The sequence below is a fragment of the Benincasa hispida genome, chromosome 12 (genome assembly GCF_009727055.1).
Source record: "Benincasa hispida cultivar B227 chromosome 12, ASM972705v1, whole genome shotgun sequence".
In the NCBI taxonomy this organism is placed as follows: Eukaryota; Viridiplantae; Streptophyta; class Magnoliopsida; order Cucurbitales; family Cucurbitaceae; genus Benincasa; species Benincasa hispida.
The window spans coordinates 29887263-29913952 of NC_052360.1; the positions used below are offsets into that span (position 1 = coordinate 29887263).

Below are 26690 nucleotides of genomic sequence, written 5' to 3' on the forward strand. Positions count from 1 at the left end.
CCAAGTGAAGCCAAAACAAGATGGTGAATTCTCAGTATCCTCAGATAACAGCCTCCTTTATTAGAGACACTTATGCATTCTTGCAAATAGTAACCTTAAGAATGAATTATTGATAGAAGCTCATAGTTCCCCATTTTCGATATATCCTGGCAGTACCAAGATGTACTATGACTTGAAACAATATTATTGGTGGTTTGGTATGAAAAGAAAGATAACATAGTTTGTTAGTAAATACTTAGTGTGTCAGCAAGTGAAATCTCTGAGACAGAAGCCGGTAGGCTTATTGCAGCCCTTGAGTGTACTAGAATGGAAGTGAAAGAATGTGTCTATGGATTTCATCATGGGACTGACCCGCACAACAAAAGGCTTTACGATGATTTGGGTTATAGTAGACAGGCTCACTAAGCTAGTGCATTTCGTTCCGGGGAAGTCTACATATTTAGTGAATAAGTGGATGCAATTATACATTAAAGAGGTGGTGAGATTGCATGGAGTGTCAATGTCTATCGTGTTTGACAGAAACTCTTGCTTTACGTCTAGTTTTTTTTATTAGTCTTCAGTTATCATTGGGTACTCGATTAGATTTTAGTACATCTTTTCACCCATTGATTGATGGTCAAATGAAGCGTTTGAACCAAACGTTGGAGGATATATTATGTGCTTGTGTGTTGGAGTTTTCTGGGAGTTGGGACTTTCACCTGTATTTGATGGAGTTTGCATATTATATTAGGCTACCATTGGCATGTCACTGTTTGAGGCCTTGTATGAAAAGAGTTGCAGGTTTTCCCTTTATTGGGATGAGGTCGATGAATATAAGTTGTTCGAACCTGAGTTAGTATAAACTACAAATGAAGCAATACAAAGATTAGAGCACGAATGCAAACAACTAAGAGTAGAAAGAAATGTTATGTTGATGTTAGGCCTAAAGACCTGAAATTTGAGGTAGGTAATAAGATGTTATTTAAGGTAGCACCTACGAAAGGTGTCCTAAGGTTTGAAAGGAAGGAGCTAGGTCTTTGATTCATTGGGCCTTTTGAGATCTTAGAGTAAATTGGCCATATGGTTTATCAGTTAGTATTGCCACCGTCTCTCTCTATAGTTCATAATATTTTTCATGTCTTCATGTTGAGGAAGTATGTTGGAGACCTGTATTATGTGGTAGATTACGAGCCCTTACAATTGAATGAGAACCTGAGTTATGAGGAAAAACCTACTCAAATTCTCACAAAGGAAGTGAGGACTTTGTGCAATAGAGAAGTAGCTCTAGTCAAAGTTCTTTGGTAGAATCATCAATTCGAGGAAGCAATTTAGGAGCGAGAGGACGATATGAGGACTCAAGTCCTAGAGCTTTTTCAGGATTAAAACTTTCGAGGATGAAAGAATGTAACAACAAAAAATTTGAGACAATTTTTAATTATCTTAAATTATTTGGGTGTTATTTTTTTAGTTTTTAGGCTAAAAATTGAATTATGGGGTTAAGATAATTAAATTTAAATTTAATTAGTGGAAATTTATTTGAAATCAAAGGAGATTTGGTAATCTGATTTTTAATTTAAGAAAAAGCTGGATAAATAAAATTAGAGATTTCAGATTCTTAGAGGAATTTAAAATTAAATTGGCATCTAATTAAGAAAAGGAGATAGATATTTATATTTTAATTGAAATTCAATTAGGATTTGGATTTAAGAGTTTTTATTTATATAAATACATATTAGTTTTTCTTTATTAGTGAAAGTTAAAAGAGAAGAAAAAAATAAAATAAAATTTGATCTCTCTCCCTCCAACTCGCATGAAGGACACCCCCTAGTCGTTTTCTTTCTCTGGTAACCCTAGCGCTTCTTGATTTCCTTTTCATCCATCTGACGTCACAAGCATCCAGCCGCTCACCATGCAGGTCGCCGCAACTAACCACTGCATGTCAAACGTCGTTTGTCCCTATTGTCGATCTCACGCCTCATTTTTTCTCTCTTACTTACAGCCGAACAGCTTTGCCTCCATAGCTGGACTCGTAGCGAAGCCACTGTCGAGTCACCCTCACCGGTCACGATCGCGAGCCATCTGCGACCCTTCGCCACCATTTGACGTCCTCATTCGGGCACCGGTATCTGTGGGACTCGCTGATCTGATCAACTCCAACAGCCGAACGACCGAGTACCACGCAGTCGGAGTTCGCCATCGTCGCCGCTCGAGTCTACCGGCTTCCTTGGATCCGACAAGTTGTCGTTGTCCTTGGGTTTTTCACTGAATTCATGGTATTTGGGTCAGAATGGCCATTTTATATGTTTTCTTGGTTGGTTCTTGAATACCCACTAAATTCTGGGTTAAATTTGATTTACCTATAGGATTTGAAGCATAGATTGAGATTTTTGGAAGTCGTCGAGGTGTTGTCCAACGTTAAAGATCAATTTTTGGTTGAGTTTTGTTGGGTTTTTGGATTGAAGCTTGAGGTGGTTTTGGGTAAAGCCTCAATTTCGGTTTTGAGTCGAGGTTTTGTTTGACAAGTAGAAGATGACCACGGTAGTAGGGTTACTTATTGAATATTTTATATTCATTTTTATTATTTTTTTTAGGTAAGAGTAATAACACACCGACAAACGAAATCCATGATTGTGTCTTGCAAAAATAGGTGCGTCGCTCATATTTGATATTCTGCTCATGTTTTGTTTTCTATGTTTTCATGTTATAAAACTCAGTTGATCATTGAATTTAGAGAACATTCAGCTTTTGTACCATTGGTTGTTTTGGATAAAATTTTCTAGTAATGCTTTATATTTTTTAATAAGGATACCCTATTAAACGATCTTCAAATATTTACATCTAATAAAAGTTATTTATTTTATAGTATTTAATTGGTTTTTAGCCCATTTATGAAAAAGAGTTGTTTTGATGTGTATGCTTACATATAATAATGGCCTAGTACAAGTCTTAGAAAGTCGGATCGTTTCAAAACTAGAGATTTGAAATTATTAATTTTTGAACTAAAAAAAGAAATGAAAAACAAAAAGCTATTACTTTTCATTTCAAAAAATTTTCTAGATTTTTTTTTTTTTTTTTTTTGTAAATTATATAAAAAGAACTACCTAATGAAATAACTATCGGTAAACAAGCATATATAAATTTTTAAAGATAAAATCAATCCTTAATTTAATGAGTTCTTTGAAGTTTCATGTTAATCAAAGTTTTTCTAGATTTGATGTTTGTAATTATGCTGTTTTAGAACTCCATTATTTTGAGGAAGGTTGAATGGCTACGAGGGAAAATCTACAATCTCGTCAATTTTCCATCCTTCTTTTGAGGGAAAATCAATGATGGCTAAAGTAACTTGGAATCATATAAAGCAAAAGACATTCAATTTTTTCTTCTGCCTCAATATTCACACTAACTTTTCACCATAAATATATAAATAAGGGTGTGTTCATATAAAACCTTTTTTTTTTTCAAATTCTTTTTCAGTTGAACAACATATGAGGTGTTTTAGGTAAAATTTTGGATTGGGATGATATATGGTCTCCACTTAATCTTTTACATTACATACACTTTCTCTACTAATGGATTAATATTAGGGGCCTTGCAAAAATAAAATATATTAATTAGACCAATAACTCACATTTTTTTGTTTGTAAAAATAGCAAAAACGAAGCCCAATCCACATAGGAAAGATGTAAATTATTGCAAATGCTCTCATTATTGATATACACTTGATACACTACTAATATACACTTGGTATACTTAATACACTACTGATATACACTTAATACACTTGACTAATATACTTGATAGTGATGCACTTGACTGATATATTTGATATACTTATCAATCATGCACTCGTTTATACTGATGATAAACTTGATATACATTTTGACTAATAGAATTGATAATGATGTACTTGGCTAATAAAGTGCTAATAAATTTGTTAAGCATTCACTCATGTATACTATTGATAATGTTGATATACATGACTGATATACTTGATAAAGATACACTTGACTAATATCTTGTTCATAAACTTGATAGTGATGCACTCTTTTATAATGTTAACAGGCTTGACTGATATATTGTTGATACAGTTGATTGATATACTGTTGATAAACTTGATAATGATCCATTTGATTGAGTTGAAAGACTGTAAACTAACTCTTAAAGAAAGAGAAAATATAGATATTACACCTATAACTCTTCTTTATCCTTATGTTGTCTAACTATTAGTTCTATGTTTACTAACTTTTTTGTTAAACTCTTTTACCTCTAACTCTATGTTCTATTACGACTCACTTTATTCCATAATACACTTAGTCTAATTGTATTGGTTTTTCCTTCACTCAGACATAATAATGGAAAGTACTAAATGGAATCTCCTTGCTAACTCGATCGACGGAAGGGTTTTTTTTTAATCGACTGACTCCTCTTGCAACTCCAATAAGTGCCTCGCTGCTCATGTGGCTGAACGGATGGGATTGGCTCAACGACAGCTACTTACTTTCCATCTTAAGGAGATTTGACCCATCGAGGGTCTTTTGTCATCGGTTTAACTGGTATCAAGTTTTTGCCCAGCCATTGTATCGAGAAAGGGAAATGGATGAATCACCACTCCTATTGGCCCGATAGACAAGAAAGTGAGGCAATCGATAAGGAGTAAGGCATTAGGTACCCACTGAATGGTTGAGTATAGCATCAAATCCCTTTCTTTTCTTCCAAAGATGAGGGAAGGCACAAGGAAAAAGGTACCCCAGGCCCAGGATTAGACCCCATCTCTCTTTCACCAACCAGCACTCCTTCACACCATCTGTCGCTGGCCACCACTCCACCTCCCTATCGCTTACCTTTATCGACTGTTGCACGTGCAGTCGCTGATCATTGTTTCTTTCTCTCCCTCTCTATCTATCTTTCTCTCTCTTACCTTTGTCGGTATTGCAGGTTAGTCTCTGCTTTCCTCTCTCTATCAATTGATTGTTTAGGGGAATATGAAATGAAAAATAATTAGAAATCAAATTTGAAGTTTTTTTTTCCATATTTGCAAAATATCAAATATGAGCGACGCACCTATAAAATAGCATATTCAAATTGCCACCTATTGCAATTCCCTTTCAATTATTTCTATATAACTATGTCTAAGTAAGTTCTCTCAAAGCTAAATGAGTATAGTTCAACTAGCATAAATTGTGTATCATTGATCAAAAAGTCTAAAGTTTGACTTTTTAGTACAATAAGAGTGAGAGAACCGAATCATAGACTTTTTAGTTACTAACACATATTATTATGCTAGTTACGCTATACTTGCTTTGGTACTAAGTGTTGGATTTTTGGCCCTTAGTATCAAATTTAATTAATTTAATTAATTAATTAATTAATACTTTGATGATAATAAATATATTTTTATTTATTAAGAACTGGAGTGTTTTGAAGTATCCATCGTATAGAGCGAACAATGGTTTCAACTCAATTTGAATAACTCAAATCAGAGTTCAAACGAAGAAGATATGGCCGAAACAAGCTTAACGAAAAAATCATGAGCGTAGATTTTTTTTTCATCACCATAAAAATGACACATGGTGCATAAAAATGACACATGGTGGATTTTTTATTTTTAGATTGGTTTAAAAAAAATGAATTTAATATTATTCTATATTTGTGTCTAACGGACACATGGTTGGCTTTTACTTTTGTTGGGTTTTAAAAGAAAATAATTTAAATATATATATATTATTATATTATTTGTGTGTGTCTAATGGCTAATTGAGTTTAAATCTCTACCATTCAAATTTCTTTTACCAACATTCAATGGCTTAAATTGAATTTAGTTTTCACCTACCCCGATCTCTTTTTAAATTCAACATATTCCCAAATTACGACAATAATTACACATGTTTACAATACTCAAAGCCATCATTGTTATTCTCTCCAAGCTCTCAATTTTTTCTTTTCATTTTATTCTTGAAAGAGATATATTGTATTGGGTGAGAATTAATTCATTGAGTGCTTAAAATTGTAAATTTACTCTTTGAGAGAGTTTTTCTCATCTTGTTCTTCATTTCTCAATCTATTGTAAAAGGTTACTCTTGAACCCTAACAAGAGTATTGTAACAGTTTGATCCTCAACCGTGGAAAGGATCAGGTTTATTCTTTGTGCCCGAAAAAGGAAGGTTGTATGTTTGAGTCTACGTTGTGGAAAGAGTCAAGTTCATAATGACATACCTAAGAGGAGTTTGGGAAGTGGATGTCAGCCTAGTTATGCGGAAACGCTATAAAATTATGGGTATCAATTTCTCTATCCCTCTCCTATTTAATTTTGTATTTAATTTGTTATTATATTTCATTGCATAAAATTAATTGTTACGGTTTGTTTTTGAATTTGTTTATACCAATTTATTAATCTTTCAAAGTGAAATTATTTGCATGAAATTTTTGTTTAAATTACTTTTTAACAAAAAGTTTATTAATTTGTTTAATTGGGCTCATTCTAGTAAAAAGTTTTAATTAATTTAAATAAATCTATTCAACCCCTCTAGCATCGCCATACCAGTTGAACAGTTAGGTTTGAATCTCCTCACTCCATATTGAACTAAAAAAATCGCTCCGGTACATACAAATATATATAATATATATATATATAGGACACTTCTAACTGTGGTAAAGAATCAGTATCAAATTATGGAAAATAAAGAACGCATGCACAGTGGAAGCGATGAAATCGACAACGTTCTAAGCAATAAAACAGGAATAACATGCAAAAGGGATAGAAAATACAACCTTTGAAGACTCTACCGCAAACTTTCTCTCCTGTGCACGAACGAGCACCAATGGTAAATCCCTGCTATTCTCCAATTGAAGAACACGGTTGTAAGGACCATTTTGTTAGTGAAAATAAGGGAATTTCACTATAGAAAGAAGGAAAGTAAAGGAGAGTTGAGGTGGAAGAGTTTAGGTCAAAAGTTGTGGAAGCATTAGTCTTGCAAATTTAAAAAACAAAGCCACTTATAGAGAAAGCACATGCAAAATCTCATTTTGCATGCCTTCTACTTCAAACTCCACTAGCATGTAATCTCTAGGTTCAAGCTTGGGAAGTGTCACTTCGAAGTCCATTTAGTTAGTGGGAAAATCCAACAATTGGATTTTTCCACTAACTAATTTTTATTTAAAAAAATGAAATATAATTTTTCAAATTTAGAAATTATTTAATTAAAACAATTTCAATTAAATAAAATAAACAAATTTAATATCACATATTCAATTTTTTATGACACCTAGCTTTCATTAATCACATTAATAAATTTTAAAAAATACTTTCATGCTAATGATCAAATATACTCTAAAAATAGTTAATCTATAAATTAATTATTTAATTGTAAATTATATCTCATATAAAATACAATTTTCTCTAAAACTTGAATTTGAACATTTCAATTCTTACTTCACCTAGTCCTTCAATTTTGTCTGTATTGAGATAGCATGGAGACCCAATGAACCTATAAATCATGGGCTCTAACGATCCAAGACTAACCGGTCAAACTTTTTAACCTAGTTAATCAATATTCGTTAACTTAAAGAACTATCCACTATAGCCTGTAGTTGCATTCCCCTCACTGTAGATATATTATGTGTCCGTTTGATATAACCGTCATCAATAAGTCGATCCTTCACAGATTGTTCGTAACCTCAGCTAGGTCAAATACCGAAATACCCCTGAGTTACATCTTTTCTCCTTAAGTACCATTGTCCCTTAATGAACAATTGATTTAAGATCATAATCACTAAATCCATTCCCTCTTAGGCTGACGAGAGGATGGGGCTCCTTGTTCAAGACTCGGGATCAATCCTTAAAGGAACAACCTTTCTACTATCCCTAAAATAGGTAGGAGTGAATTCCATCTTGTAAATTCTATATCCTCAACTATGTACTTGGTCTCTTATCCTTGAAATGGGAGGCATATTGAGCAGCGATGTTGAGTTTACCCTCATCTATGCAAATCAAGTGAAAATTGCGAATAAACAGGAGTTCATCGACAACTCAGGATTCAGATCAAGTTATCTAGGTCATCAAAAAGTGAAATTAATCAACGTTAACAGTAAACGGTGTTAATACGTAATAGTGATTATTTCGTGTTCTATTTTACACAATCTCATCATGTAGAACACCCTCGCTCACATGTCTCTACATAAGCGAACCGATCACATCGTTTATGACACTTTACAATATTTGTAACAATCATAAAGCAAATCGTATTTAATAGTATCACCAAAAATAGGTACCCAACCTAATCTAAGTATTATAGACGGTTTAGGCTATTTTACTCGAATTTGATCAAGTTTATGTCTCCACATAAAGTCCAAGTATTCATGACAATAGCCAAGGGTTCATAGTTTATTGGATTTAGAGTTATTAAACAATCAACAACACTTGTCTGAATAAACTTCATATATGTGTACTGTTTACAAAATTACGAGTTTTAGGACATATAACCCAACATCAAATACGTATCATATACAGATATGTCTAGATATGTGGCACATACGTGTCTGATACGTGATTTGAAGTATATGATTTTTTTAAATATTCAGATACGCGTATTTGCTTCCAGATACGTGAAGAGGATATGCTGGGCCATTTTCATTTTTAAATCACTCAAAAACACACTTTTAATTACTCAAAATTAATTTAATTTTCAATTTTACACTTTTAAATGCAGTTTTCATATCATCAAAATGATTTTTGAATGATTAAACATTTTTCACGGTGATTTTGAAAATGCAAAAGGTAATTTTAACCATTTTAAAATCACCCTCAAACATAAAAGCCTACTTAAATCGAGCAATCCAAAACGAAATAAATTAAAAATGATAAAAACATAAAAAGTTAAAAGAAAAAATCCGAAACGTAATTAAATCTTCATTATTCTCTTCTCTCTCACTATCTAAATCATGATTCACACCCCCTTCTTCCTCAACTTCATTCTTCAATCTTCATCCTCTATTTCTTTCCTACCGTCTACTCTAGTCACTCAACCACCACTCAACGTAGAGGTGTTCAAATAATCCGACAACTCGAATAACCTGGACTATCCAACCCAAAATATAAAGGTTGGATTGGGTTAGTTTTGTTTTTGGGTTGGGTTGGGTAAAACCTTTTCTATTTTTGTTGGGTTGGGTTGGGTCATGGGTTGGCTAAAAAAATTGGGTTGACCCAACCCAACCCGAATTTTATATAAATAAATAAAATATACTATATATATTTCTCTTTGTTTAAAATTTGATTACTTTGTATTGATTAATTTATGAATTTTAAATATTTTTCTTTAAAATTGTTATGATATTTGTCTTTATTTGAAGTTTGTAATAAATATCTTAGTTGCTTGGTAATTAACATTTAAATTTTATGAGATTTTAGTTATTAGTAAGGTGTTATATATAAATTTACATATTTTTAATTAAAAGAAAAAAAAGTTATAACCCGACAACCCAACCCAACCCAATCCGAATTTTAAGGGTTGGGGTGGGTTGAGTTAGAGGCTTTATTTGGGTTCTTTGGTTTGTCAACCCCCAACCCAAATTTTTGGGTTGGTCCAAAAAACACCCTCAACCCAACCCAACCCAATCCATGTACACCTCTATCTCAATGTTATTGGATCTTTTTCAAGTTTTCACTCTCTTCTTGAATCTATTTTAATCTTATGTAAAATAAGTATTATAATAATTAATTGGGTATTATCATATATATATGTACACACCCATATATATAATAACGTATCTTCAACATATCCGTATCTTAGCTTTTTTAGAAATTAACGTATCGTCGTATCATATTGCATCCGTATCTAATATCCGTATCTATGTTTGTGCTTCTTAGTTAATATATACATACACACACACACATATATATATGTCTCGTTGGAGATATAAATAAATACGGAATAAACTAAATTGTATTTCAAACTCTCATTTTACAGGTTAGGGCCAAATAAGATATCGATAATAAGCCACCAAATAATAAAGCAAAGGAAAAAGGAACAACATCGCAAAGTATACTAGTTTACCCCCAAACTCAGGATTACGTCAAGTCTTCAACTACAGATTCTACTGTGATGAAGATTCCAAATATCTCAAACTCGCGAAACAAATCTCTCCCAAATAGTCTAACACAAATTACTTTATTCTCAGTACCACAACTCGATATCTTGGAATTAGCCACAAAAGAAAAAAAAAACTAAGAGAATAAACTCTCAATTATTCACTACCACATACGGATTATACAAAAGAATTACAAACTAATTTTTGCTTCTGCCCCACACTACATTTAGAAGAAAGAAAATACTTCAAAAGAAATTGAAGTTGTCGGGTTTGGTAAAAATTATATGATATTGTCCACTTTTGAGTATAAATTCTTATAACTTTGATTTTGGAACCACCCCAAAAGACCATATATCAATGAAGATAACTGTTCTCACTTATATACCTATAATCATTCCCTTCCCTAACCAATGTGGGATTTTGTTCACACTCCTAACATATGTTTGAATCACTTCAAGCTCTTGCATATGAATAGTAATATTATATATATAATTTGATATTCTTAAAACAATTTTAAACTCTCATGTATGAATAATTAAATAACTTAGTATGAAATTTTAATTAATTTATTTAAAATATTTCAGATTTTTTCCGAAGGAATTGACCATTTAAATGAGAATTAACAACAAATTAAATATTTAAACGAGGATAAGAATTTAATTGGATTTTTTTCTTCAAAATTTATTTTATTAGTTTTTTCTAAAATAATTAAATGGAAAAGAAACTCCATGTGGAAAACTCCAACTTCGCAAATATTTTATGGGAAATCCCACCCATATCCCCACAAAATTAAACAAAAAAATTGTGTGAGAATGGAAAATGAAATAGGGGCAAGTATGAGACAGGGAAGTCATCCTTACCCCGTGGACATCTCTATAGCTATTGCAATTCCCTATTTATTTATTTGTTTTGGAAATTTCTCAATCTTTACCTTTAAACTTTGTCATGTTATATAAATTTACACCTTAAATTTTAAATTTTATTATATTATATTTGTTTAGTTCAATATTTGCGAGGTGAGAGATTCAAACCTCTAATCTATTAGTTGAAGGTGTATAATTGATAAGTTATGCTTATGTTGAATCAAATTGAACCTAGACTTAATAGTTAAATTTTGCAATTTCTACCCTCTATTTAATCTTTTGCTTATTCATCTATTAATTTTAACAATAATTAATATTAAAATCTTCATAAACTCATTAATTTTAATAATATGAAGTTTTGCAAAAATTTAAATTTGATTAGTTCACAAATGAACTATTGAATAACTTTTCCAAAAACTATAAATTTCAACAAAAAAGTTAGCTCTAGTGACATTTTTCTTTGAAATCTTATAAATTTGATTATATCTCCGTAATTCATTAAAAACATATAATTTTTAGCGAATTTTTAAATTAACTCATTTTCAAGTTTAAGGTTAATATTCTAAGTTTAGAATGCAATGTGTTAAAATTAAGTTGTAAATATTTTTTACAATTTGACAAATATAAAAGTAAAAATTGACATTTTTTTCTTTGTTAAAAAAGTTAAATTAGCATTTTGTTCTATTTGATTTGATTTTTTTTAATTGAGATTTTTACGTGGAGAATCTTTTCTATACCATAAATTTCATAAATGACCTAAAATTTGAATTATGTCATTAAGAGCTTTTAGTTTTAATTTTGGATGAAATTAATCTTTTCATTTTAATTTCAAGAAATTTGTAATATTGATTTGTTTCCTTATTTACGTAATTTCGACTGTTGACCTTATAAAACAGTATTTATAAATTTATGTCTGTGTTCATTTAATTCAAGATTTTTCATAATTGTATTTCCTTGAGTTTTAGAGATTTTGTTTTTCTCCCCCAACTTGTCCAATCAATTACAAATTTTAGATTTTGACTTAAAATTCATAATCTTCAATTTCAATGGTTTGTATTTAATATAGAATTATGATTACAAGTTTTTCTTTTTTTTATAGATTTCATATTTTGACTTAATATTCAAAATTTTCAATATAAGTGGATTGCATTGAATACTAAATTATGGTTATAAATCTTTATTTTCATAAGTGTTTCATTTTTTCTTTACACATACAAGGTTTATTTCAAATGTATTTAAAACAAGTATAAATATATTCCACATATTTAAGATTTAATGTTATTATATAATATATACTCCATATTTTAATTTTAGTCTCATTTCTATCTAAATATATGTTACACATACTTTGTAAGTCATTTTGAAAATATATACCTTATGTTATATAAAAATAATGCTAACACATGATAATTAGGACATAAACAAAGATAGATGACATCATTAAATTATTTAAAATAAACCTATATATGTATATATAATTGAAAATAATATGTATTGAAATAATCCATGCATATATATTATGTACCACATTCTTATAGTATATGTAGTACCATAGTATATAGACCTTGAAATAAATCCTTAGTAGATCTGAGTTGGAGGTTGGAAAAATTTGGTCATCGTGTCGTCAGATTCGTGGATCTATTCGCGTTGCCTCTGTTGGAGTTTTGTTTGTGGGCTAGATTCGTTCACCCCTGCTTTTTAGACATCCATTCCAGATATTTATCGTTGCTTGTGAGCAGTGAGTCTTCGCCATCGTCATTTTTTTTTTTTTTTTTGATGATTTCAGTTGGGCTTGTCGGAGAAGATGGGTAATAGAGAGATGAAATTTTTTTGGAGAGATGTGAGAGTTTAAAGAGGGAGGAAGAACAAAGAGAAGATAAAAAAGATGATATTTTTTTAGAGTTTTTTTTTTTTTTAATGATGTGTATAGGGAAAATTTCACAAAATGACCCAAAACCCAAAAATTTTTCTACCAATGATCTTTTCCTAAAAACTTTTTTACCACTCACCTTTTTCCATGTGAAAATTTCACTAGTTTGTTTGTTTGTTTGTTTGTTTTTTATTATTATTATTATTTTTTACTTGGCTAATTGTTTTAGGTTACTCCATTATGGTTTAGGCTAGGTAAAAGTAATGGAAGGTATTTGGATTATTGGTTTGAGGAAAATATTTGTAAGGTTGAAATTACAATTTCAAAAAAATATTCCATACTATTTTAATAATATATTGCTTTCCATTTTGAAGTACAACCTAAAGTATCTTTTTTACATTTCAATCTCCATCCTCTAAAAAAATGCAGATTGGACTTCATTGTGGTCCAACACAATTTGCTTTTGAGAGCCCAATCTTTAAGAAGGCCTTTATGTAGACAGTTTACAATCTCTAGGAGCCCACCATTCACATGGCATTGATTTTGTTTTGTGTGTTTTGTTTTTCTCTAGCTTTTCTGTTTCTATTTTTGGTTGATAATCATAACACAGGACCAAGAGTGAATGTGTAGAAAGTTATCAAAAGGACTGTTTTATCTTTCTTCCATTCAATTGAGGGAACTCTTTGCAGCCATTAGTATTAGTATTAGTCAGTTTTACCATAATTTTAAACACCACAGCAAGAGAACTGAGATTTTCTAATTGTAGCTTGAGTTTTGAGACATTGGTAGCAGTTTAAAGAGTTGAGAATTGAAAAAAAAGGTACTACTGTTTCGATTTTGAAGATTACTGAATATTCTGTTTAATGATCTCAGCTTATTGGGTTTTTGGCTTGGCTTTATATGACGAATATTCTTGATTTAAACTTCTAGTAAAAGCTGTCGATCATCTTCTGTTTGATGAAATGCCTAGCTCAGTATCACTCATCTTTTCATGTCTAAACGTTTTAATCTTATCTTTGTTGTGAAACTGTACTATAACTTATTTTTTCCTATCAATAAATGAGACAACGGTTATAGCAAAAGAAGAATAGAATACAAGTAAAGTAACTCTTCACAGCTGAAAAAAAATGTTATAAAGTTCATCTTGGTAAAGGCTAGATCAGATTTAGTAAACAAAAAACCTGATTCAAGCACTGTTGCTGCTTCCATTGGTTGATCCAGGCATCAACTCTCGAAGCATGGCCACCACCTGCAACATGTTAGGCCTTTTGGAAGGAAACTCTTCTACACATCTAAGAGTGATCTCCAAATATCTAACCATTTCTTTAACCTCTTCTGCTTCTGATTCATCACTTGGTTTGGTTACTGAAAGCAACTCTGGATCAATCACTTCCATTTGTTTTCCATCATTCACTTTCATTTTGACCCATCCCACCAAGTTGGTGTCCCCAAAATCCTCCTTATCGGTTGGTCGCTTCCCTGTCAAGAGTTCTAAGAGGACGACACCAAACGAATAGACATCACCTTTTGCTGTGCACCTGAAGCTCTGGTAGTACTCAGGAGGGACATAACCAGGAGTTCCTGCAAGTGTGCTTACACTCAGGTGGGTATCAAGAGCACTTATTAGCCTTGCCATTCCAAAATCGGAAACTCTTGCTTCTAAATCATGGTCTAGAAGTACATTACTGGACTTCATGTCTCTGTGTATTATATGTGGAATGCAATTGTGGTGTAGGAAACAAAGTCCTTTAGCAGCACCTCTGGCAATCTTTTTCCGTTCATCCCATGTTAGAATTCTTCGATCTTGCATCCTTGCTCTTCCGTGAAGCATCTCTTCTAGGCTACCAAATTCCATAAATTCATACACAAGAAGCCTCTCCTCACCTATTTTACAGTAACCCAGAAGAGGTACCAAGTTTCCATGTTTGATCTTTCCTAAAGTTTCCATCTCTGCCATGAATTCACGATCTCCCTGGCAACTAAGACGTATTAGTTTCTTGATTGCAACACTCGATCCATCCTTTAGTGTTGCTTTAAACACTTCACCAAACCCGCCACTCCCTATGAGACTTTCTGCTGAGAAGCCATTAGTAGCTTCAATCAATTGGGAGAACTTGAGCTTTCTTAGTTGTCTTTGGAAAGTTGCCACATTGATACTCAGGGGCTCTTTCTCTTTGTCAATTTTCCATGTAGTAGGGGCATGTATTGCTTGCAAACTATTAAGCATCTTCACTTCCTCAGCTTCTTTTCGCCTTGCACGCATGGCAATGGCCCATACAATCAAAATGCAGACACAGGCAATGGAAATAAGAACACCTAAAACAATAGTGTTAACCCATGACCCTACTTCTGGTTTTGTTCTTCCTTTGTCAGCATCTACATTAGAACTTGTCTGCAGCGGGTCATCACTCTGGCATTCAGGCAAGGGAACACCACAAAGTCCTGGATTGTTTGCATACTGACTTGCAGGCAATGTACTGAGCTGTCCCCTTGATGGAATTCGCCCTGTTAGTTCATTGTAAGATAGATCAATTTGCACTAAAAATGATAAGTTTGAGAATGAATCTGGAATGTGACCCTGCAGTCTGTTATGTGATGCATCAAAAACTCCTAAGTTCTTTAGGCGGCCAAAGGATGTTGGAATCTCGCCAGAAAGTTGGTTGTGTGATAGTTCGAGAACCTGCAAAGCAACCATATCTCCAAACTCTTCTGGTATTCTCCCACGAAGCTCATTGTAAGAAAGATCCAAGTACTCCAAAGTTTGGTACTTTGTAAACAAACTGAGGACTGGACCAGAGTATAGTCTAGTGAAATCACAGGTCTTTAATGTTGGTTCCTGCTGTAGTCTTTCAGGTCTGATTCCAGCAAACTCTAACAACCCCCCAACTCCTTTACATGAATTCCCAACATTTCGAACGAACACTAGAGTGTTTCCAGAAAGAATCCCATTCAATGATTTGGCTCCAAGTTGCCTCCCAAGTCTAGGTGGGATTTCTCCTGTAAGCTTGTTGCTGTTCAAATCCAACCAAACCAAAGTGCTGCAGTTTGCCAACTCCCCTGGTATCTGACCACTTAAGCTATTGTTCCCGAGTTGCAGCACAGCTAGCCTTGACAAAAGACCAAACTCTTTTGGGACCTCGCCAGTGAGTTCATTACTCGTGAGTGAAATCCATTCAAGGTTGCTACAACCGAACAATTCAGTGGGGATTTCGCCACTTAAACGATTGTTATTTAGTATAATATCCTTTAAGCTTCTACACTTCCCCAATTCCGGTGGGATTTTCCCTTCTAAGCTATTAAACCATGCTATCAGCTGTTCAAGATTCTGAAGCCTTCCAAGCTCTGCAGGTATGGACCCATTCAGATAGTTTAAACTAAAATCAATTGTCTTTAACTGTGAACACATTGAGAGTTCAGGTGGGATTCCTCCTATGATGAGATTATCTGGCATTTTCAGTTCCTGGAGTGACTCAGCACCTGGGCATATACCTGGTGGGATCAAACCAGAAATTCTATTGGAACTTAAGTCTACAAGCTGAAGTTTCTTGCAGTGAGATATGGATGAAGGTAATGGTCCAGAGATTATGTTATTACTCAATAGCAAGCTCTGTAAAGAGACAAGATTCTTGAAGATGGAATCTGGTAAAGGACCTGATATGTTGTTGTTTGAAAGATCCATAATTTGAAGCCAAGAGCAAGCAGAGAAGGAAGCAGGAATTACACCAGATATGTTGTTGTAGCAAAGCTTTAGTTCTTGAAGTGAATTGCAAGCATTTCTCCAGTCAGAAGGGAGCCAACCAGTGAGCTGATTATGAGATATATCAATCCTTTGTAAACTACTGAGTTCCCCTAAAGATCTTGGAATTTCCCCACTGAGAAGATTGTCAGCCAAACCAAGTGTTTGCAGACTTGTGCAGTTTGAAATGGAACTTGGAATCGAACCAACAACTCGATTTGCCGAAAGATCAACCCGCAACAAAGAGCTGCAAGAATTTTCATCAATTCTCAATCCTGAGATCAACCCAGTTAGATTATTGTAAGAGATGTCAAGATCTTGAAGCTTATTAGCATTCAACAGAAGATTTTCAGGCAGATGGCCTGTCAAATTGTTGAATGAAAGATCCACAAACACAAGGTTTGGACACTTTGAGAAAAGATTATCAGGCACACTACCTACAACTTTGGCAAGAGAAAGCTCAAGTTGCTGCAAATTATAAGGAAGCTGAAGCAAAGTAGTTGAGTTTATAGTGAAAGAATTTGTAGACAAATTCAAAGCCAACAACATGTCCATAGAAGACAAAGGATCAAAATAAACATTCCCTGCAAGATTACAGCCACTCAGATCAAGAGCAACCACTCGTTTAGATTGACATGAAACTCCATACCATGAACATGGATTGTTTTCAAGCTTCCAACTGGACAACACTTCTGTTGGGTCCTTGTCAATCAAATCCTTGAACTTAAGAAGAGCTGCAGCATCAGTTTTTATTGAAGTCACAACCTCTTGTTCTTCTGAAGAAGCCAAAGCAAATAAGATAAAAATCACTAGCAAAGCAAAAAGAGGAAGAAGAGAAAGCTGAAATATGTTTCTTTCCATTGGATGAAGAAGCAAAATGTTTCTTTTCTTCTGTGGAAAACAGAACACAGATCAGATGAGAAACACTGTTGAAAGAAAGGAAGAAGGAAGAAGGATAAAAGTTAAGGGTAGTATTGAAGATTTAGAAAAATGTGTTGTGTGGTGAGCATGATGAGAAGGAGAGGGGAAGCTTTAGAAAAAAGAAGCAAGCTGTTTGCTTTAGTCATTTATGTGTGAGTTTTTGCAAAATGTAAAGGAGGGAAAAGTGGAAATGGAATATAAAAAAAGAAGGAAAAGAACTGAGAAGGAAGTTGGTGATTGAAATTGTCCTTATACGACTTCTGTAGTACAAATGAAACCGTATCCTATATGAAGAAATATGTAGAGATAGACAGAAAGAAAAGGGTTGAGTTTACTTCTGATTAGAAGAAATAGGACCCACCCACCCCCACAGACAAAGGGTCTATCTTAATTCTTAATCTTAGGATCGGCGCCTGCTTTAAAAGACACAGTTGTTTTTCCAATAAAAGAGACACAAATAAACGAGTGGATGATCCAAAATGTCAGTTCTGTGTCAGTAAGGCGTGACTGTTGGAAGGGAATATTTGAAGAAATGTTGAAGAAAGGGAATAAGAACTGGGAAAGAGGAGGCAAATTGAATATTGTATTGGAATACTTTGAATCTGTTACCTGGCGCTTCAAATGACCAAGCACGGGATCTCGTTGACTGTGTGCGTAACTAACGGAACGACATAAATCTTTTTATAGGTTTCTACTTGTTCTTTACTGCATAGCCATATCATTCCAAGTCAAATAACACTGTAATATTACAGTCTCAAAGATTAAAAATAGATGTATTTGTAGGGAAGCCCTTAGAGTCATTTGATATTTCATTTTGAGCCCACAAAAGCCTATACCCCTAAGGCTACTTCATATCATCACAGTAGGCTCAGTGACCTCTTTTCTGTTTTATTTTAAATCTTGAAAAAGGATGTGAAGAAAAAGAAAGGGAAACAATGGGGTTTAAAGAAGAAGATGGTGGTGCAGTGTGGGCCCAAATGCTGAAAATTTGGGAGAATCAATGATACAGTTCAATTGGTGAAAAAAAATTCTTCCTATAAAGAAAATAAAAAAAGAAAAAAAAGTAAAGAAATGACATTAAAAAGAAAACAAATGAAGAAAAGGATCATTAAGTAAACAAATGAAAGGCCCCACCAAGGAACAACATGAATGCAGTCAGTGGTAATGCTATGGGGGTGATAATGATGCTTTCAATTGGTCCATTGGCTTGGTTTTTATTTTTCCATTCTTTTCCCTTCAAGAGCAATTCACTTCTAACCCTCAAAATTTGCCACATTTCACACTTTTCTCATTATGCATTAATATGGGTGCATTTTCTTGTCTTCGTCTAACTCTTATTCTTTCAAAATTAAAATTGCAATATTAATTACTTTTTTAATTTTCGTAAATATTTTAAAACTATCTTTATAGTAGAAATCCTTCAAAATTTCAGAAGAAAATTGTAACTTGAAACAGTATAGCAGTGATCAAGAGTTATGTAATTATCCAAAATTTTGTTTTAGATCATTGCCCATTTCAAGTAATAATTTTCATCTGAATTTTTAAAGGAGTTCTACTCCGATTCTAGTTTTGAAACGTGTATAAAAGGTTAATGGTAATATTGTAATTTTTGTAAGAATAAAGATACTTTTTAGGGTTTTCGAGACGAAAATATAATATTTAGTTCAAGCACTACTATAACTTTTAGGGCATGAATCAATCTAATTTCATTATAGACATGAATGAGGAAAGTTGAGAAGAAGGCAATTATATATGGTTGATGATAATACAAGTTGTGTAGGGCAATGGTCCTAGGCAAGGGGAGAATGACTTCCTCTTGATTTTGATTCTTCGAATGGGCAATGAAAAATTAACATAACAGTTTGTGTAAATGTTGACTTGTTGTTGAAGAGGGAAAGAAGAGAGGTGATGATAATGGTGATTGGGATTTTGACCATGAAATAGAATGGTAGAAATGGGTAATTATTAGATGGTGGCCCTTTTAATAATCATTTTGGCTTTGGGTCCATAATTATGACTTTTTATTTCCTTTTCTTTGGGGATACAAACTGGATGCCATTACACACATATAGTCACATAGTATGTGAAAGGGGCCTTTATTTCCAAAAGGAGAAAATATAGTACATTTATTAATTAATAATCTCTTTATTAATTCTAATTTACCCCTTTCTTTTACACTACTTAGAGAATTGAACATCTAATTTTGTGATAGCACAAGCTTATGTCAGTTGAGTTATATTCGTGTCGACTAATTTATCCCTATTTTAGATATTCACAAATAATTTTTTTAACTTTTAAAAAAATTTGAATAATGTAAGGAGGTGTCTATTGCACGTTAACAATGTTATCTACAATGTTATAGCATTCCACGGAATGGTTACTAGAATTAATAAGCATATAAATGAACGCCAGAGATTCATAACTCAGTTCGGTGTAAACCACCTACGTCTGGGGGGTAGTGTACCTAGGAAATATAATTTCACTAATATCAATGATAAGCAATTATAACATAGTACTTATCTATAATAGTTACAAAGTTATAATGACTCTCGAACAGCTCTATCCTTCAGTTGATCACCTAGACTCACTCTAGATAAGACACTCCCTCTCACGGTAACTTAGGCTTCCCCTAAGTTATAGTATCAATGAAGAATGTCTTAGGCTCCCTCTAAGATAAAGACTCCTTCTCTGCAAGATTCGAGCTCCCCTCAAGTTATGAGCCTCCTTCTCACTTGAATCGTATCTTTCCTCCTAAGAACAAAGTCCTCTTTGCTCGATTAGGTTAGGCTCCCCCTAAGCTTGAGAATTCCTTCTCAAATGAATCTTGACTCTTTCTCCTTTTTGTAGTTGCGACCAAATACTCACTACAGTATAACACAATGGTGCTCTTAGAAACAGAAGAACCAACTCAAGCTAAAGGATTATAGTCCTTTAGATATGCATAGTGGATACATGGAAGAGCAACCCTAACTTCCAAGGCAGTTGCACTAAAAAAGGAAAGCGATCAACAAATAATACTCAGAAGGAAAAATCCGATAAGGAAAGTATTTTGCAATTTGCATAATCAACATTTTCGCAGAACATCCTTTGCCAGAAAACCACCGATACAGAGACAACTCAGATAATATATGTGACACTTAAACAAATATTGTCAACCACATAATATATAACAGAGTTAGATTACAAGTTTAGCATTTGAACTTTTAACCTTGGATCAGGAAGGTCCTTATATATATAAATATATATATAAACAATATCTAATAGGTGTCTAAACTTAAAAAATGTCTAATTATTGTTTAGCTAATTTCGTTTTTTCATCTAATGGGTTCTTGAAAAATTCAAAATAAAACAAATTAAATTAGATATAAGATATAAGATTATGTTTTATGTATAATTAAACTCTAAAACCTTTAATTTAGTGTCTAAGAGATATGTGAGTTTTAAAATGCTTTAAAGAGTTATTTGACGCAAAATTGAAACATCAGAGAAATGACATTCAAGAGAAAAAAAAACAAAATAAATTTGAGATTATTACTCGTTCTTCGGTTTTAAATTTAATACATTAAAATGAACTTGATTTTATTGATTTTTAGAAGTGTTACCTGTCACATGTAATTCAATATTATAAGTGTTTGTAGCTTGATTAAGTCTAACTTATTATTTTTATTTTTTATTTTTTACAAAAAGAAAAATCATACTTATTAGTTAGTATTAAATAATTATCCGATTATTTTAATTATGAAAAGATAATAATTTTACCCTTTATTCAAGTGGATATGGTGTAATTCTAAGATTTATGGAAATAATTAAAACAATCAATCTTTTCTTATGTAGTAAAGGATAGTAAATAGTGAAGTTGTCATGAACCCAACTTGAAATTTTTGTATGCAGAAATTCCATGAATAAGAACCAATTAAGAACAATAATTTGAAAAGGAAGTTTTTTACGAGAAAAAATTATTAAATAATTAATATATTTTAATTTATGATTAATTTAGATTAATTAGTCTTTAATTAATATTCAATAATTAATTAGTTTATTGTCGCATTTTCTAGTAAAATTATAAATAACAACTTTAGAATTATAAAATGGAGTTTTGAATGAATTAGAACATTGGGCTAATACTATAAACTTGTCAAATATTTTCAATCCGTTGCATTTTTGAATTTGATGTAAAATGTGATTATCTTATTACTAAAAAGAAAAAAAAAACACAAAGAAAGAAAATGTAACAAAGGCTAGTAGTAAGTGTAAGTGACACCATTTGCAAAAGTTATTATTATTTTTTTATAACCATAAAAGAAAATAAAAAGGCAACTATTTTGGGGAGAAACCAAGAAATATAATAACATTTCATTTTACCCTAGAAAAGGGGAGAAAAACATAATGGATTGGAATAAGATATGTTTTCTGTTTTTTGGGGACTCTAAGGTTTTTTCCAAATAATTCATCACGCCGTTAGATTTCCAACACGTGGCAGTGTTGAAAAAGGATGATTTATCAGACGGTGGTGATGATTAGTTCTAGCCTGACAATTTCTTTTGGAAAATTTGAGTCTTTTGATGCCATTATTTTTTTTCTTTTCGTTGAAAAATTAAGAAAAAGGATGAAAGAAAAAAGAAAAGGGAGAAGAGAAATGTTGTCGTCAATGGCACGCTAAGGCCCAATTCTAATGTGATTTTTTTTTGGGAGAAATTTCTGATGTGATATTTACACAGCATCCAAATGATTGGTGATGATCCCTATATCCAAACACCCCTTTTTATTTTTATTTTGCTTCCTAAAATTAAATAAATAATGAGAAAAATATCTTTTCAATTCTCCCATTTTAAATTTAGTTTTTAGGTTTAAATCTGAATTTTGAATTTGGTTCTATTTTAATACTTAGACTTTTAAAAACGTTTGTTTTAGTCTCTGAATATTTTTAAAGTATTTATTTTGGTTCCATTGTAAAAGTTCTATGAACTCTTTTAAGGATGAAATATGGTTTGATGATGAAATTGTATCTAACATGAATTGAGTAGGATGAAAAAGTAAAATGTTAACAACCAATGCATCAAATTAGTGAACAGCCAAAATCTTGAATACAAAATGATTTTTTAAATGTTCTATAAAAATCATTTTACCACCTAATTCAAAATTGAAACCCTCAATTTATTAGTCTAACTAACTTAGTTGATTGCCTAATCATCTAAAACTACAAGCTATTTCACTATTAAGTTTAAGAGTTAACAGAATCATAATATCAGAGACCAAAATAAGTATTTTTCAGAAGTTTAGGGATTAGATCGAACACTTTTTGAAAGTTTAAGGACCAAAATAAAATAAGATTCAAAGTTTATGGACCAAAATAGGATTTAAATCTAATTTTTATTTGGTCTCTAAGTTTTAAGATGTTATACTTTTAACTTTGAATTTTTAGTCTTTTTTTTATTTTGGTGTTTAGGTTTCGAAATATTATGTTCTTAGGCTCCATTTAGTAACCATTTCGTTTTTTTTTTTTTTTGGATTTTTGAAAATTAAGCTTATTTCCTTCCTATTTTTTACAATGATTTGTATCTTTATCAAGTAGAATGATTGAATTCTTAGCTAAATTTCAAAAATAAAAACAATTTTTTAAAAGCTACTTTTTTTAGTTTTCAAATTTTGGCTTGGTTTTTTAAACAATTAGTAAAAAGTAAATAAGTAAAGAAAAAATTTGGAGACAGAAATAATATCTATAGGCTTATTTTTAAAAAACAAAAGTAAAAAATAAATAGTAACCAAATTGGTCTTAATTTTTAATTTTGAGTTTTTGTTCTCATTTGAGTGACAACGGTGATAAAAATGTAGGAATTTGAAATTTTGGAATCAAATAGAAATTAAATTCCAAAATTAAAAGGGTGAAAATGTAATAATTGTAAATTTAGAGATTAAATGAAAATTAAACCTAAATTAATATATAATTTTCATAAACAAATAAGAAAGGGAAGAAGTTTCCAAATGATGAAAGCGTTTCTTTTGAACTGCACATCTAAAAATTTGGCCCTAAAGTGAGTGGTTAGTTTAATAATTAATGCCCCGTTTAGTGTTTTTGGTTTTTTGTTTTGTTTTTTAAAATTAAATCTATTTTATTTATTTTTTTATGATAATTTGTATCTTTCTTAAATATAATGGTTGAATTTTTAGTCAAATTTAAAAAAAAAATAACTTTTTTTAAAAAAAAAATTTAGTTGTCAATATTTTGCTTGATTTTTTAAATCATTAGCGAAAAATAGATTAAAAAAAAAAAAATTGAAGGTAGAAACTTTGTTCATAGGGTTAATTTTCAAAAATAAAAACAAAAAACAAATGATTACCAAATAGGATCTAAATAGTTTGAATTTCATTCAAATTCTTGCCGTCGTAGATAATTTTGTGCTAAAATTATGGTTAAAAAGAGGGGGAAAATTATTTATACCTCGTAAATTGTATTAACTAAAAACAAGTGAAATCAATTATTTAGATTTTAGTCCTACTATTAACTTAAAACTACCTAAATAATTTCTTTAAAAAATAAAAACTTACCACATATGCCTCCTCAATGAATCTAAAAGTTGACATAGATGATTATAATTTAAAAATATTGATAAAAAATAGATAATAAAATAAAGGAACAAAGAATAGTTTATAAATTTAATAGGAAATTTTTCACATATAAAAAAATGTTAAACTATTTATAGAAATAGCAAAAAATATTGATAGACAAATAAAATTCTATCAATTTCTATCACTAGATACTGACAAATTTCTATTGATCTCTATCAACCTCTATAAAAAAAGATTAAAATTTTACTATTTCGTGTAAATAGTTTTCCTTATTTTTTTTTATTTTTGATAATCTCTCAACTTAATTTTTAGAAATAAAATATGGAAAATGTCTTATCCAATTTGAAACTATCTATACCTGATTTTTAACTTTAGAAGTTACAAAGAAAGAAAAACGGTATAAGGATAAGGACAATTGAAATTTGTTCCAGATTCAAATAATAATACAAAAATTAACAATTTTAATTTTCCTCATTAATTTTTAAATTGAAATATAATATACATCTAAAATTTCAACGTAATCGTCTACCTATTTCATAAAAGTTCATCTAAATTATATCTCTAAATTTTTAATATACATTTCGATTATATTTTTAGATTTTTATCTGAATTTTTCTACTCTTAAATTATGAAATTTATTCTAGAAAATATATTTGAAGAGTTTTTCATTAAAATAAGATAAAAATTGATATGATAACTAATATATAAACATGGTAAGACATGCAATAATAATCGTATAAATTGATGTGATAATTGATGTGTTTGATTATGTAAATGGTTTTAACGATATCATTTAAATGGGAAATAAATGATCTTTATAATTGCAAATACTATCATTATAAGTCTCAAAAAATGCAAATTAGCTAGTTGTCAGGCTGATTTATATCTTTTATTTAAATGTCAAAATATGTTTTGAAACAATTTTAATTTTTTTAAAAAAATTCAATATTTAAGAACAAAAATAAAATTGTTGAATGAGAAATTTCAATTAGGAGTTGACATATGTCCTGAATTGAAGTTGAAGATAAATTTCGATGATACCATAGGATAATCAAATAAGACTAATTTGGCCCAATTTGATATTATTATTCGGGTCAAAGTCCAACTAAGCGGTTGAATTTGACCCAAATGTCAGTTTAAATCCGATTAATTGGGCCTAAAGGCCAGACCCATAGACCAACTAAGCACAAGTCCAAATAACTGGGCCCGAAGGCCAGGCCTATGGATCAATCGAGTCCAAGGCCACCTGTGAACTCTATAAATAGAGAAGCTCTCCTAGGTCAGCAATTCTATACTTGAGAGCTTATAGTGAATTTTCGACTGAAGTCCTTTGAAGATACAAGCATTGAAGTCCGCTTGAAGACGGAAGTCTTTTAGTCTTTTGAAGATATCCTGAAGTTACACTCCTAGAAGACAGAAGACCCTTGAAGACATGAAGACTGAAGTCTTTTGAAAATATCCTAAAGTTACACTCTTAGAAGACAGAAGACCCTTGAAGACACAAACACTCCTACAAGACTGCTTTTCTTCCTCAAGTCAAGCACATCCACCCAATCGAGAGAGAATCAGAGGATCAAGTACTAGAGATCGAACCACATCGCATCAAATCAACCTCAACATCACACCAACTCAAGTTCAACTCCACGAAACAAGTTTCTTTGGAAGTCTCGTGCGAACACTAATCTTCCAAGAAGATCAACAAGCCCAAAGGCCAATCATCCAAGAAAATCAAAGGCCGATCTCCGAGAAGATCAACAAGCCCAGAGGCCGATCACCTAAGGAGATCAACAAGCCCAAAGGCTGATCGTTCAAGAAGATCAATTAGCTTAAAGATTATAATTTATTTTGAAAGCATCAAAATACTATGTATTAGAGATTATACTCACTTTCCCTAAAATTAATACGATTAAAAGTTCAAGTTTCACGAAATAAAATTGTTTTGAAATCTCGTGCGAACAAAAATATTTAAAGAAATGTAGAAACATAATTGAAATCTACCTAAATTTCTTGTATTTATATAATTTAGATAATAATTTCACTTTAGATTTTCTATTTTAAAAATTTACTTTTATTTCGTTTGATTTTCAACTAAGATTTTCACATTTTTATTAAAAAAGTTAAAATTCAAAGTTAAATTCTAAAAAAAAGAACAAATTTGTGAAAATTACCATTTTTTTAGTTCTCAAAACTTAACTTGATCCTTAATAACATTATTCAAATGCGGATTATATTATAGGCTTAATTTTCAAAAACTAATTGGAGATATATTCCTAATTTTTTAGGAATTTATATTTAGAAGAAAATTGTCAATATATTTTTCGGTTGAATTTAAATATTAAGATATATTAGTAATAATTTTGAAATAACTTTTAAATTAAGAGAAGCCCGTGAGTACTGATGAGTTGAAATTAATGAAATGGTTGGTAAAGTGTACCAAATTAAAAGTTGACGAATTTGAAGGCGACAAATTAATAATCTAATTCTCTACCAAATATTAATTTTATTTAATTTAGTGTAATTTTTCCCTTACATTGGATTCATATATTAATTAAAAAAGAAAAGAAAATTACATGCTTTTTCATAATGACTTTCTCCACCATCCATACCCCACTCCAATTTTAAATTACACAAATCTTCAAACGATTCAGTTTTTCTTTCACAAGCAAGCATT

At 31.3% G+C, this 26690-nt stretch overlaps 1 protein-coding gene across 1 annotated transcript; it reads right to left on the minus strand.

Moving 5' to 3' along the window:
• Positions 1-13894: 13894 nt before the first annotated feature.
• LOC120067771 (serine/threonine-protein kinase BRI1-like 2) lies at positions 13895-18289 on the minus strand. Its single transcript, XM_039019349.1, has one exon. It carries the CDS (start codon positions 17390-17392, stop codon positions 13982-13984), a length of 3411 nt encoding a protein of 1136 aa, XP_038875277.1. The 5' UTR covers positions 17393-18289; the 3' UTR covers positions 13895-13981.
• Positions 18290-26690: the final 8401 nt, after the last annotated feature.

Coding starts and splice junctions, on each gene's coding strand:
- LOC120067771 (XM_039019349.1), bottom strand. CDS start 17,392: ATGGAAAGAAACATATTTCAGCTTTCTCTTCTTCCTCTTTTTGCTTTG.